Source organism: Molothrus ater, chromosome 20, assembly GCF_012460135.2.
Source record: "Molothrus ater isolate BHLD 08-10-18 breed brown headed cowbird chromosome 20, BPBGC_Mater_1.1, whole genome shotgun sequence".
Taxonomy (NCBI): Eukaryota; Metazoa; Chordata; class Aves; order Passeriformes; family Icteridae; genus Molothrus; species Molothrus ater.
This window is the reverse complement of record NC_050497.2, coordinates 128,819-141,766: the sequence shown is the minus strand read 5'-3', so window position 1 is coordinate 141,766 and position 12,948 is coordinate 128,819. Positions and strand designations below refer to the sequence as shown.

Genomic DNA, 12,948 nt, shown 5'->3' with positions numbered 1-12,948 from the left:
GCTGGGGAAGAAGATCACTCTTCTGCATTGGGGCTGCAATAGCCTTGTACCCATCCTCTTTAGGTACTTGCCCTGTGCTAGGCGCTGGTGAGGCCACACTTCAAATCCTGAGGTCAGTTTTAGGTCCCCCTTGACAAATAGGACATGGAAGGGAGGGAGCATGTCCAGGGAAGGGAATGGAGCTGGCGAAAGGTCTGGAGCACTGGGAATGGCTGAGGGAGCTGGGGGTCTCAGTCTGGAGAAAAGGAGGCTCAGGGGGGACCATCTTGCTCTTTACAACTCCCTGACAGGAGATTGTAGCCCAGTGGGGGTCAGGCTCTGCTCTCAGGTAACAAGGGACAGGACAAGAGGAAACAGCCTCAAGTTGAACCAGGAGATCTTTAGATTGGAGAATAGGGAATTTTTTTTCTTGGAAAGGGTTGCAAAGTAATGGAACAGACTGCCCAGGGAAGTGTTGAATTCACCATCCCTGGAAGCATTCAGAAACTTGAAGATGTGACACTTGAGGACATGGTTTAGTGGTGAACATGGTGGTGATGTTGGGTTCATCTCAGAGATCTTTTCCAACCTCAACAATTCTATGATTCTGTGATTCTAAAATATCTCCTGGTTGTTTGGGCTGTGGCTTGCTGAGATCAAATACCCAGGGAATCAGGATTTTGCTAGGCAAAGGAAAGTTTGGTACTTACCGGAGATCAAGGTGATGGGCACCTCCTTTAATGGTAAGTGCAATCAGTGAAGGGCTGAGACTGCTGTTTATCTGGGAGGAGAAGGAGCAAAGATCAGTTCTCACCAAGTTACTGGGAAGAACTGGACTTGAGTTCTGAAAACTGGAACATGATCTGGGCAAGACTGAGGAAAAGCATGGGAAGACATCCTTGGTACAGCTGGTATCCACAGCTAACAGTCTGAATGAAGCAGATCACCTGTCCCAAATGAAGGGAATGTTTTCCACAAAGTGGGAACTTTCAGCTGATTCTAGTACAGGTAGTGTACTGTACAGTACAGGAAGTTAGGTCTCCTTTGGACCCATGCACCCTAAGCAGCCTGTTCCTCGTGGGATTCCAAGCCAGCCTTAAACACTGAGCTTCTGTATTCAATCAGGAGCTCAACTAACACAAAATCCAGTCCTGGGTTTTTAAATTTTAGACTGGACACTGACAGCACTCTAAAGTTTTGTTGAATCTAAGACAAAACATCTAGTTTGCATCACTGCTCATAGCATCCACCTGGTCTCACCAAGTGTGCTTAGACTAGAGAGAGCTAGGAGCACGTGGCCGGCATCACTGAAACTGCGTGCGAACACAGAAACACACCAGGTTGTGGTTCAGACCCTGGGTGTGGGGTAAGGAAGGTCCCGCCGTGTCTGCACCAGTGAAGCCACATTTGTTCCATCAGTATTCCTGGCTGATGGACACTACTCAGTGTAGTGTCCCGAGAGCCCTCAGTGGTTCAGTGGTTCATCATGAAACAGCTGCTCACAGAAACTCAGGTTAAAACTGAATTACCAGTGCTGCCCTGAAAGGGAGGGAGGGCAGTATGTCACCTGCAAAGGCTGCTCTGTGCTCAGGGTACAGGAATGCACATGCTTACCCCACCTCCAGCCCACGGGTCCAAGTCTCCGTTTGAAAAAATGATGTTGCTTGCACTTTTCAGGTCTGAAATTCAGAGAGTTCATAATTGAGAGGTCTCCTTCCTGCCCAGTTATCCAAATGTGTTTGGCTACGGCAGCAAACATGCCAATAACAGAAAACATCAAAAAATTGAACAAATTACTGGTAGTTTTTATGTTATCCTCTTCTCTACCAAAGAGATACAGAAAGGTCTGTTTGGCTCAAGTCAGCACAAGGCTGTGACTTTCTGCCAGGACTCATTAGTGTGCTGTGCCTGTCCTCATGGGGCTCAGCTGGACAGAGGAAACAGGGAGACAGCTACAGGGTAACACAAAGGGACAAGCAATCAGCACAACTCACCTTCCCCCCAAAAGTTTGTCCGCAGCCAGTGTGCTCGCGGCCTCACACGCCACTTGTTCCAACAGTACTGCTCACGCATAGCTTCTGTGAAGGGCATCTCAGGGAACATGTCCGTCACATTGTTACTGTTAAATGTTAAGTTGATCTCGGTGCAAACCTAAGAGAAGTGCAAGAGCTGCCATGGGGCAGGGGCATAGACAGGACAGCAGCTGAAACCTGCTGGGGTCTCTAACCTCTTACCTGGTAGTCCCAAGCCTCTGCATCTGAACCGATGCCACAGCCCGTGGGATCAGCACAGGACTGGTACAGCTGGTATATGTCATAACACTGTGCCAAGCCAGAGGAGTTGTAGAACACCCCTGCCAGGTGGGAACACAGCACAAAACCAGTCAGTAACTGCTGTCTCACCCATCATCTCCCACATGAAACTACATGGCCAAAACCAAGCTAATGGTTGCGTGAGTGTGCAAGGATGGGACAGAACTCACAGAGCCTGGAACTGTGCAAGGTTAAAATCCAGCTTTATGGCAAAGCTTTTACACGGGGCTGACAAATTCCTTCAGATGACACAAACTTGGTTATTGTCCCCAGTTCAATGCAATATTGTCCTGTTTAGACAATTTCTTTTGTAATGGGTTAAAAGCCTGGATAGCAGGCAGGGCTTCAGCTATGCCCAGTAGAGCAGGTCCCTCCGGCATCTTGCTCAGCTTACTCCTCTGATTTCCCAAGAAGAAAACTCCTTCCAAGCCGTGCCATTCTGGTATTTTATTCAATTTCTTTTGAGGCTCTGATTGCTAAATGTGGATCAAAACTCTGGCACCCTGAGCCCTGTGATGTTCAAACAGATGTTGGGACACTAGTTTCCCTTATCATGAACCAAGCAAACCTGATGTGACAGCAAAACCACTTGAGACATGATGTGATGGATAAGTGCTAGTCTGGTTCTCTGCAGGTAGAGGAATGGATTCACATTAAGGAGATGGAGTATTATTGCCTTGGAAGCAATCAGTATCTCCATTCGCATTGTCCCCATTTACCTGTTGCCAGTTCTGCATCACAGCCCATGGCACTACACTCTGCCAGGCAGGAGGTGGGCTGATGAAGCACATGTAGAAAAAAGTGTTTTCCTGTATGACACAGAGGGTCAAGTATGGAGGAAAGCCAGTCCCCTGCCTAAAGTTATGGCGGATCATTCCTCTTGTATGATTAAACTCCACCAAGTGAATGCAGCTGGGGAGACAGGGAGAGGCATGAGGTGCACACCAAGAACTGGGAGGAAGAAATCCACCCTTGGCTTATTCATCTCAAAGAAACAAGACTACCACTCTTCCTCACAGAAGAAGTAGCATGTGAATACATTCAGTAGATCTGACAGTGTTTGTCAAGATATTAGTGTTTTAAGAAACCTTCTAGCTGCCAGCCAAATATCTTTAGCAGTGATTAAGGATTGGTATATTTCTGACTTGAAGCACATACATCATTTGGAAAAAAAAATTGGCTCCCAGTCATACTAAATTGCATTAAATTTGTTAGAATTCCTTAATTTTTTTTTTTTTTGGTGCCACTCAGAACCTGTTTTTCTGTGTAATGACCAAGGTAGAACTCATTTTTAATAAGCAACTTGAGAGATTTTATGAGGAACTCTTCTAAAGTTCTTTGAATTCTATCTCTATTAATAATTTCCTTACAAACACTGCTGGCTGACAAAATAAGTGCTCACAGAGATAAATGTATATGTGTGTACACAAGATGTATTTAAGATTGCCTTGCCCCTGGATTAAGACCACAGGACTTGTTCTCAACAAGGAGACCAGAAAACTTCCTTCAGTGAATGTGCACTGAGCCCATGACTGCTGGAGCCAGAGTATGGGTAAACTTCTAGGAAAGAACTAAGTATCTCAGAAGTCCACATCTCATGGACAGACAACAGGCTATGGGGCTTCAATGCCTGAGAAACATGACAAGAATAAGTTGGGAAAGGTGAGAGAATGAGCCTATGGGCCACTGTGAGACATCCCAACAGACAAAATCAACAGGAGGCAAAATGTCCCAGAGAGAGATCAGAGTCATACTAGCTCCCCTGACACAGCAATGTGACAGGTCTACTGATAGGTGCTTCTAGAACACGTGTTGGTACATAAAAGATCAAACTGATAATATTAACTTACCAACAAGAGCAGACAAGCCTTCAATTGGGTCTTTATGGGCAATAATTTGTTCACAGCCAACCTGGGTAAGACACATTACAGGCAAATGGCAGACAGAACAGTTACCAGTTGCTTTGTGGAAGGGCTAAGCTGGAAGATTCATTAAAATTATTATTTACATATTTTATGGTTCAGAAGTTTTCCAAAGGCCTAATGCAACAGGTCTGGAAGTTTTTAGCTTCTCCCCCTGTAGCAACAAAATACATAGAAGCAAGGAGACAGGACAAAGGCAGACAGTTCCTTCACCAAGTTAGGGAGCTGTGGAGGAGCCACAGTGATACACAACATTTCCTCCTACAATCACTATTTTAATGGCCTTTTCAAGGATTGGGGGGAACGTGCAGACTAATTATTTCCATTTTAGAGGTCATTAAACAGACCCTAGAAGGAAACTGGATGCCTAGTGGAGCCAGAGGCAGCATGTCCAGAGTTCCAGTGCAGCAGAGTCTATGAGACCTCTTGCACAGTGTGCTCCAGGTAGGACAAGAACCCTAAATGCCACAAGGCCAGAGGCAAAGGAAGTCCCATGGGCCTGACAACACACCAGAAGACACCGAGAATTGCAACAGCCTCTGGTGATCTGGGATCAAAGCTGGTACTTTTCAAAAGCAGCTGGTGTCTTAGAGGTCTTTGTAAACCCTTGAGGACTTGGCCCTTTTCCCACACTTTGCCATCTGTGATTCTCTTGAAAGTTCACCCGTTTCCCAGCCCCCATAGCAGCAGGTATTTTTCTGCATTATACCTGAGGTATGTCAGCTTTCCTGGGTAATACTTTCAAAAGAGCCTGATTTTCACATCTTCATCCTTACCCACCAAGAAAAATACATCTCTGAAAGCATGTTGAGATGGGCTACAACAAAACTACTTTTCTTTTTTTAAAGCTGCAAGTTTTTAGTATTTAAAAGCTGAAGCCAACAAGCTTGCACAGGTGTTTGTGTCCAAGGTAAAGGCAGAGCAGAATAGGAGTGACTCCAGCAAACCTCTCAGCAGTCACCATCACAGAGAAGCTTCAATTGTGTAGATTTACTGTCAGACTGGAAGGGCTGCAACATCCACCACTACTGGTCACCCTGTGACCAACACCCTGTCACTCTGTGACCAACACCAATGGTGTCTGCCTGACAGTGTCCTAAGCTCCAGTCACCCACTTACACCAATGTCCTCACCTTCACTGGATTGGCAGGGAGGTCACCCATGAAGTCGGTTTTGTATGGATAGTCCATCATGGCCATCATGGTGAAGGCATTTCTAGCAAAACCAAACAGCTGGTAAACATCCTCCTTGTTAGAGATCTTATTGCATGTGGCCATTTTGCTGCTGATCTCATCATAGGCTGCAAAAGAAAGGAAAATAAAAGACACAAACTTCAACAGAGGAAAGTAATACCAAGCTTCAGCATCTCATTTCACTCAGGAGTAAGAAGATGCTGTAACATAAGATGATGTTTTTAGTGGAAAGGACACATTGCATCTAAATTTACACACATTAACGGAACATTCAGGCATAGCTTCCCTGAGCAGTGTCACAACCTTGTGTGGCCCAGAGCCCAAGCTCTGCCCCTCATGGAGCTCCCGGAGGAGCCTGGAGGAATCAGCACCTGCCAGGACAGAACTGATCCCAGCTGAAACACTGAGTAGAGCAGCTTGGTACAGCCTGTCCTCTCCCGTGCCCTGATGGCTGCTCCTGCTCATGCCTGCAGGCCCTTTCCCTGGCCGGGCTGCTGTGTCCCACAAGGCAGGCACCCCAGGCAAGCTCTCGTGCAGGAGAGCAAGGTACAACATTTAGGAACCAATGAGATTCAAAAGCTGGAAAAACTGGCAGAGGGAAGAAAAAAAACAACTACTTTTTTTTTTTTTTTTAAAGAAAACAAAAAGCCCAATCCCAAAAAAATAAACACCACCACCACCCCTAGGGGAAAAAAAAAAAAAGTGCAGCTTCCTGGGAGGAGGGTGCATCTACAGTAAGAACTACCAGATGAGAACAGTCCTCACAAAGGATTCTCAAGATTCTCAAGATCTCAAGACATGCCTTCAAACATCAGTGGGATGCAGAGGTCAGCTGGAGTCAGGAAATACATCTTTAAAAACATTCCTTCAAGGTGTACCCATACACCTTTGCTTTTCTGCTGCAGAAAGCTGCTCCCTTGATTTTCATCCTCCACATTTTGGAGTCACAGATCCTGTCCCCATCCTGTTCTACAGCTGACCACTAGAACATGGCTGCTTTTGCTTGGAAACCATGGCCTGGGACCTGACTCTGGATACATACTTGAGGGCTGAAGCCTTAAATATGACCACCTTACACCCAGCTGCAGGAAGCATTGCCCCAGGCAGAGCTCAAAGAGCTTGACTGGTTAATAGTAACATTCTTCTTGCTGTTACCCAAAGCTAAAAGGATCCCTTGGGCTCCTCTGGCAGTTCCAGGACCAGCAGCAGCTGGGAGGCACCCAGCTCCTGACACACAGCATGACAGACCAAGGCTCAAGACAGACCCAGAAGCCACTACATCTGTCCCAACACCACATATGGCTTCCAGGAGATGCTGCATCACCCCGTGGCATCTGGTCCAGCCTACTTAGGAGCCATTGCAGAGGTCTTCACCAGTCTATCCTAACTGTCCAAGACTGGAGATGAAAGGGACTTGGATGATTGCTTCAGGACCTAGACTGCCCTCCACATATTTCTCAGATCTGTCCAGAGAGCTGAGTCACACAGCTGTCATACCCACCAGAACAGCTCTTCATGGTGTGGATATTAAGGACAAGTATCTGGTGAAACATATGGCTTTACTAACTGTAAATACTATGCAAGTGGTTTTTACCTGCAAGTGGTTTTGCAATTTGGTGCAAAAAAATGATTTCATTAACACTGTGCAAAGCTCCACAGAACTACTTACGTGTGGTGTTACATTTTATTTAAATGGTATGCTCTGTCTCACCCCTCAAAAATGTACCATTTATTCCAAGCCTGTCATCCTCCCCTGAAGTATCATGTATCTGTAATCCCATTGGCCAAAGTCTTATTCCACACCCACCTTGAATCTCCCTGTTAAGCTGTGCAAGGGAGACCAGGCTCTCTTTGGCTCTTTTCTCCCTAGGCTCTCCCTCTCTCCCCCTTCCCCCCTTCAGAAACCATGCTGCTCCCGGGGGTGGGACCTCCAATAAAACCTCATCAAATTAGGACCCTCAGAAGCTGCGTGGAGTCTCCTTGCCTGCCTGCTGTTACCAGTGAACATACGGTTTAGGGGTCCCCCAGGGACTTCCCAGGGACCACAAACAAACAGCAACAATGGCGCCCAACACTAGGCTTGAGCACCAACAACCCTAAGATGAAAATGGACCTCCATCACCCCACGGGCATAGCGCAGAACCCCGCAGAACACCACTTCAGCACCGCCTTTGCCACAGTGGGTGGCTACGCCAGGCTGCAGTCGCGGCCCCACCACCACCGTGCAGAGGCCCCATGAGACACCATGCCACCATCCCACCACCACCAGTCAGCGCGGCCCAGGCCTGCCACACGCCCCGGCACCCAGAGAAGCCACATGGAGTGCACCCTGCCTGCCACTCACAGCACCGTTGCTGTGGCAGCAGGGCCAAGCCTGCCGCCCCCTGCCCAGAGTGGATGGGCTGTGCAGACCGCCAAGCCTGAGCCCTGGACCACAGCAGCAGTGAAAGAAGGCATCAAAGCCCACCAGTTTCCGCAGGGGAGCCACCAGGTGAGGAAGCAGATTTCAGCTTTGCCTGAGTCCCATATTCCCCAAAACTGCTTTCGTCAGTTCTGTGACCTCCTTCCTCAGTCTTACTCTCTCCCCCCGTCACTGTTCCTTCTTCCTAATTCCATCCCTAACCCACCTTCCCCTAAACAAATCCCTGGGAATCCACTCCATCCTGCTAAGCCCGGCACAGCAACCACACGGCTAAGCCTCAACATGGCTACCACCATGTGTGCTGTGGCTGCATGGCCTAAAGATCCAACACAGCCATGACCATGTGTCAGCCAAGATTGCTCCAGCCACATGGCACGGCACCATCTTCTACTTCTCCTCCCCAAAATCCCTTTCTTCCCGCTTTTTCTCCCCCGTACTCCGCCCCTTCCCTGTCTCTCCCCTCCAACTCCTAGTTGCCACCTTCCGCCTTCCAAATCCCACAGGGTAGGAGCTGGAAGGAGAAGAAGCTAAGAAACCAAAACCCAAAGCTTAAGTAATTTTGTAATACCAGTTTTAACAGCCTTGTATATTTCACTGAATTGAAAATTCTACTTTATGATCTCCTTCCCCTACTACTCCAAGAGCAGGATAATATCCTTCTCTGCAATCCATACCCCTTTTTTTCTTATTTTGGGTAGTTCACTGGGAGCAAACTGCTCGAAGGCGCAGGGTACCCTGAAAAGGTTTTTCTTTCGCAGAGTCTCTGGCTCCCCGTAACCTCCCCAATTCCCAATCCCTATCCACTTGAGCTGAAAAGAGCTTGTCAGCTAGAACTTTTTATCCTAAAACCCTCTAACCTTTTTATCATTCTTATCCAATACCTGTCTTCTCTCCATTTCCCTCTCGTCCCCATGAAGTAGTTTTTACAATTATGCTTTTCTAGTTTAAATGTGTGTTCATATTGCAGGTTGTCCTGTTTTCAGTTTTAGAAAACAGAGGCCTGTCAGGTCACAAGGGTAGATCCAATGAGAAGCAGTTTTCGATTGTTTCTTTAATAGTGAGTGTTCAGATAGTATTAGACTGCTGAATCAAAATCGTTGTTGGGTTTATGCTGTCCTCAGTAGGTTCTGAGGGTGACTGATAACCTAAAATGGTGTCTGGGAAAGTATTTTGATGGTTTTTGTGGTGATTGCTCCCTGAGTATAGGTAGTAGCTGAAGCCAAATTTCCTTTTTTTCTTTTTGTTTTTCTTTTAAAGACCTAAAACTGGGGGGTCTTCTGGGTTAAACCAGTTGGAAGGTGAAAGAATCAGTAAAGCTCAGATCAAAGGGTGAGAAGCTGAGGCCGCAAACCTGCCTGGAGTCCAGGGGGGCTCCAGGTGATTCCCTGTCCCTGAGAGGGGGAGCAGAAGTTGGCACCTCAGCCTAAAAGGGGTGGCTGTGGTGGTCCAAAAAGCCAATTGGAAAAAGTGACACCATTGGGCCAGTCACGCTGAAAAGGCCAATCCCAAAACTCTCATATGAGCTTAGTGCCAAAGGCTGAAGCCCTTTAAGCGCTCACCCGTATGGACCCACATAACCTGTTTATTACAACTAAATGCTCATTTTATCTTTGTGCTGTGTTAAAATAACTGTACCTTGCCTTTTACCAATCCCCTAACTATTCCAGAAAAATAAAAAAGGTTACTTCCCACCAAACTATTTAGCACCCTTTCAGAACTGAACAATACCTACCACCAAAGGCAAACATCAAGTCAAATGGACTGTTTAAAACATAATCCTCACTGCAATTGTATTTATTTTTATGCTGCAAAATGGTCTAATTACTGCTTATTTTAAAGTTGTTAATTGTCATATTTATCTTCATCTTTTCTTTCTAACAAAAAAAGGGTGAACTGTGGTGTTACACTTTATTCAAATGGTATGCTCTGTCTCACCCCTCAAAAATGTACCGTTTATTCCAAGCCTGTCATCCTCCCCTGAAGTATCATGTATCTGTAATCCCATTGGCCAAAGTCTTATTCCACACCCACCTTGAATCTCCCTGTTAAGCTGTGCAAGGGAGACCAGGCTCTCTTTGGCTCTTTTCTCCCTAGTTTTGTGGGGTTTTTTTTTTTGTTTTTTTTGTTTGTTTGTTTGTTTTTGTTTTGTTTTGGTTTTTTTTCCCTTCAAATGCTTCAGCTTCCCTTTATTGATGGACAGTTGTGCTCTCCCAGCCCAGGGCCCATCAGAGTGCTGGGTGAGGGCGAGGCTCTGGGGTGGTGGGGGGACATGACTAACACAGGAGACAACACTGCAAGGGGAGTATGGGAAGCTCTGTGCATGGAGCCAACATCCTTCCGTTGCCCCCACTCCCGAAACAGCCAGCTGAGAAAGGCTGGATCTGCCTTGGATTGGGTCTGGACAGGCGTGTAGCTATTACAGGAGGGGGGAGTAGCAGCTTGCCTCGAGCAAGGAGTCCAGCAGAAGCGTTGACCACACATTGCCTCTCCCCTTCCCCAAAACCCCACACCAGGGCCAGGGAAAGGGGCATTTCACACTCTGAGGACAGTCTTTAGGAAAGAGGAGTCCCAACAGCACGCAGGAACCTCCTATGCTGACTCCAACACACATCAAGGCAGGACTACAGAGAGAGATTTTTAAAAAACTAAACACTTCAAGTATATATTTTTTTCAGTGATTTAAGGTCTCTTGCCACTGCTGCTGCTGCACTGGGTGGTGTTTAGCAACCTACATCCACTCTAGGGACAAGGACAACAGCACAAGTGATGGCTGGTCTACTCCAAGGAGAGACAGGGCAGTGGGGTGGTGGGAGGGGGGCAGGGCAAGAAGGACCAGTGGGCGCTCAAGGTACGGGCACCACACGCATAGGGAAGGGAAGGTTCCAGGAAGGGAAGGTTCGGGAAGGGAAGGGCCTAGGGAGAAAAGAGCCAAAAGAGAGCCTGGTCTCCCTCGCACAGCTTAACAGGGAGATTCAAGGTGGGCGCAGAATAAAACTTTGGCCAATGGGATTACAGATACATGATACTTCAGGGGAGGATGACAGGCTTGGAATAAATGGTACATTTTTGAGGGGTGAGACAGAGTATACCATTTAAATAAAATGTAACACCACACTTATGTTTCAGTATTGGTTACCAATTTTAATGCTAACTGAAACTGTTAATAAAAGAAAAATATAAACTGTACAAGCAGAAAGAGGAAGCCATATGGGCATCTGCACTGACTTATCTGAACAACTAGCTGAGGTAAAGCAGTATCAACATTTTCCCCCCATGTCTGGGAATGCTGGCCGCCCTTGGGAGCTATCTGCAGGGCTCCCTTCTTACCTCCACTCAGGCACAGGTCCTTGATCTGCTGGAAGGCTTTACGGACAGCTGTGACACAGCCTAGGCTGGACTTCTGAAAATCCTGAAGGGACAGAAAAGATATGAGATGACAGTTTCCCACAGGAGATACTTAAGAGGCTGCAACACAAAGAACTGCCAGAAAGACCAGAAGATGACAGGGGTTATTGGCCTCATTTGCATTTCCATGAGCAGTGACACCAGTGCTTCTGCCTTGTCTTTCAAAGAGTCAGCATGTTTCTGCAGAAGCCACACTCTGGACAGCTCAAGCCAAGCAGCAGCTGTGTCACCAGGTCTGGCTGGGATGACCTGTCAGACAGAACACTCTACCCTTCATGGAGCATCAGACTGAACATAAAGCAGCAAGAGAACATGCAGCATGCCTCACAGAGAGAGGCGGGCTGCAAAGGTCATAAGGATTTTGTTGGTTTTAAACACAGAGCAGAGTCCTTGAAACTGCACTTTGCCTGTGAGAAGGAGCCATAGGAGAAGTCAGTTATGCATTGGAAGTACAAGACCAAGATCTGCTTTTCTTCTTACGCCTGCTAGTGGCCTGCCAAATGACCATGTCCTTTTTCTTAGGAAAACCATTACTGATCCTGAAAAAGCACTTTAAGTTAGGTTTGAAGAGCTGTGACTGGTTATGGTGGATGAAGTTGTTTCTGTGATTGAAGGCCCAAAGAACTCAAGCTCTTTCTCCTCTCTCAAGCTGTAAGGCAGATTAGGTCTGCTGGCAACCAGTGTTTTGTAACAAGAAGAATTATTAGGGTTCTTCTGAGGTCTCTTTACCTGGCTAGAGCAAGGTAAGTAACCACAAGTCACTAGCTAGGCATTTTTCTTATAAAGACCCACCCTCAATTAAAAAACAGATTTGGCGCCTTTCTTTTCTTCGTAATTCTGCCTTTGTCGGATAATTATGTTTAAATAAATAATTTTAGAGTTTTTCACTGTTTACCTGGGCATCCCTTTAGGAGTTCCAAAAATCCTTCTGGATGTGCTTATTATCTTCACCTGCTAATGGCTCTAACTGGAGTGTGGGAATAGTTTAGTCTGGGACAGAGGAGCAGGTCTGCTCTGGCTGCTGTGATGGCTGAGCTCTCCTCTAGGCACTGCTGGGCTGCTGCCAAGCACTGCCTGGCATGAGGACCCCTACAGACCAGAAACAGTTCAGCTTAGCAGAGGCAGGAGGAATTGCAGTCATTCCATGTGCCTTCATTGGGATTAACAGCTCTCATGGGTGTTCTCGGCAAGAAGAACAATCAGATTTCAGATGCATAAATTGCAAATCAGAGCAACCTCCACACTGAAGATGGGAGTACTTTGAAACCACATAGTGCTTGCTTAAGAGCTCAGCCCAGAGCTTGACTTACTACTGCAGAGAAAATAGATTTTTAAATTAGTCGGATAGTTTTTTCACATGAAAAGATTTTTAAATTAGTTGGAAAGATTTTTTTCATACCCTAAGTTTGAGGGTGTGTAATGACTCCCAGCATATTTACAGCTGAAGCAAGACAAGGATGCTGAAAGGAAATTCCCACTGCAGGGCCTGTTAGCTGACTAAATTGAAAGGAATAAGATGAATGTGTCTTTACAAAAAACAGACTGTTAATCTGCTTGTAGATAGGGCCAGGGACTTATAGATAGTGAAGAAACAGAAGAAACTACCCAGTTCTAGGAAATGTTACTAATTGACATGGGCCATTGCTCAGCCAAGGCCATGTTAAATTCCTGAACTTTGATAAAAAGAACAAAGGCTTAATAGAATTATGAACAGT

At 46.4% G+C, this 12,948-nt stretch overlaps 1 protein-coding gene across 3 annotated transcripts in view; it reads right to left on the bottom strand.

Annotated features, from left to right (window-relative positions):
- Nucleotides 1–12,948, bottom strand: part of DPP7 (dipeptidyl peptidase 7) — a 28,215-nt gene that overhangs the window by 1,201 nt on the left and 14,066 nt on the right. For 2 of the 3 annotated variants that reach the window (XM_036394237.2, XM_036394236.2), the window contains exons 6-12: nt 11,156–11,237; nt 5,347–5,513; nt 4,142–4,202; nt 2,214–2,332; nt 1,974–2,130; nt 1,594–1,658; nt 690–760 (exon numbers count right to left, since the gene is read on the bottom strand). In XM_036394237.2, coding sequence (XP_036250130.1) covers nt 690–760; nt 1,594–1,658; nt 1,974–2,130; nt 2,214–2,332; nt 4,142–4,202; nt 5,347–5,513; nt 11,156–11,237 — 722 coding nt within the window. Of the gene's footprint in view, nt 1–689; nt 761–1,593; nt 1,723–1,973; nt 2,131–2,213; nt 2,333–4,141; nt 4,203–5,346; nt 5,514–11,155; nt 11,238–12,948 lie in introns of all 3 variants that reach the window. The other variant, XM_036394238.2, reaches the window with a different exon arrangement.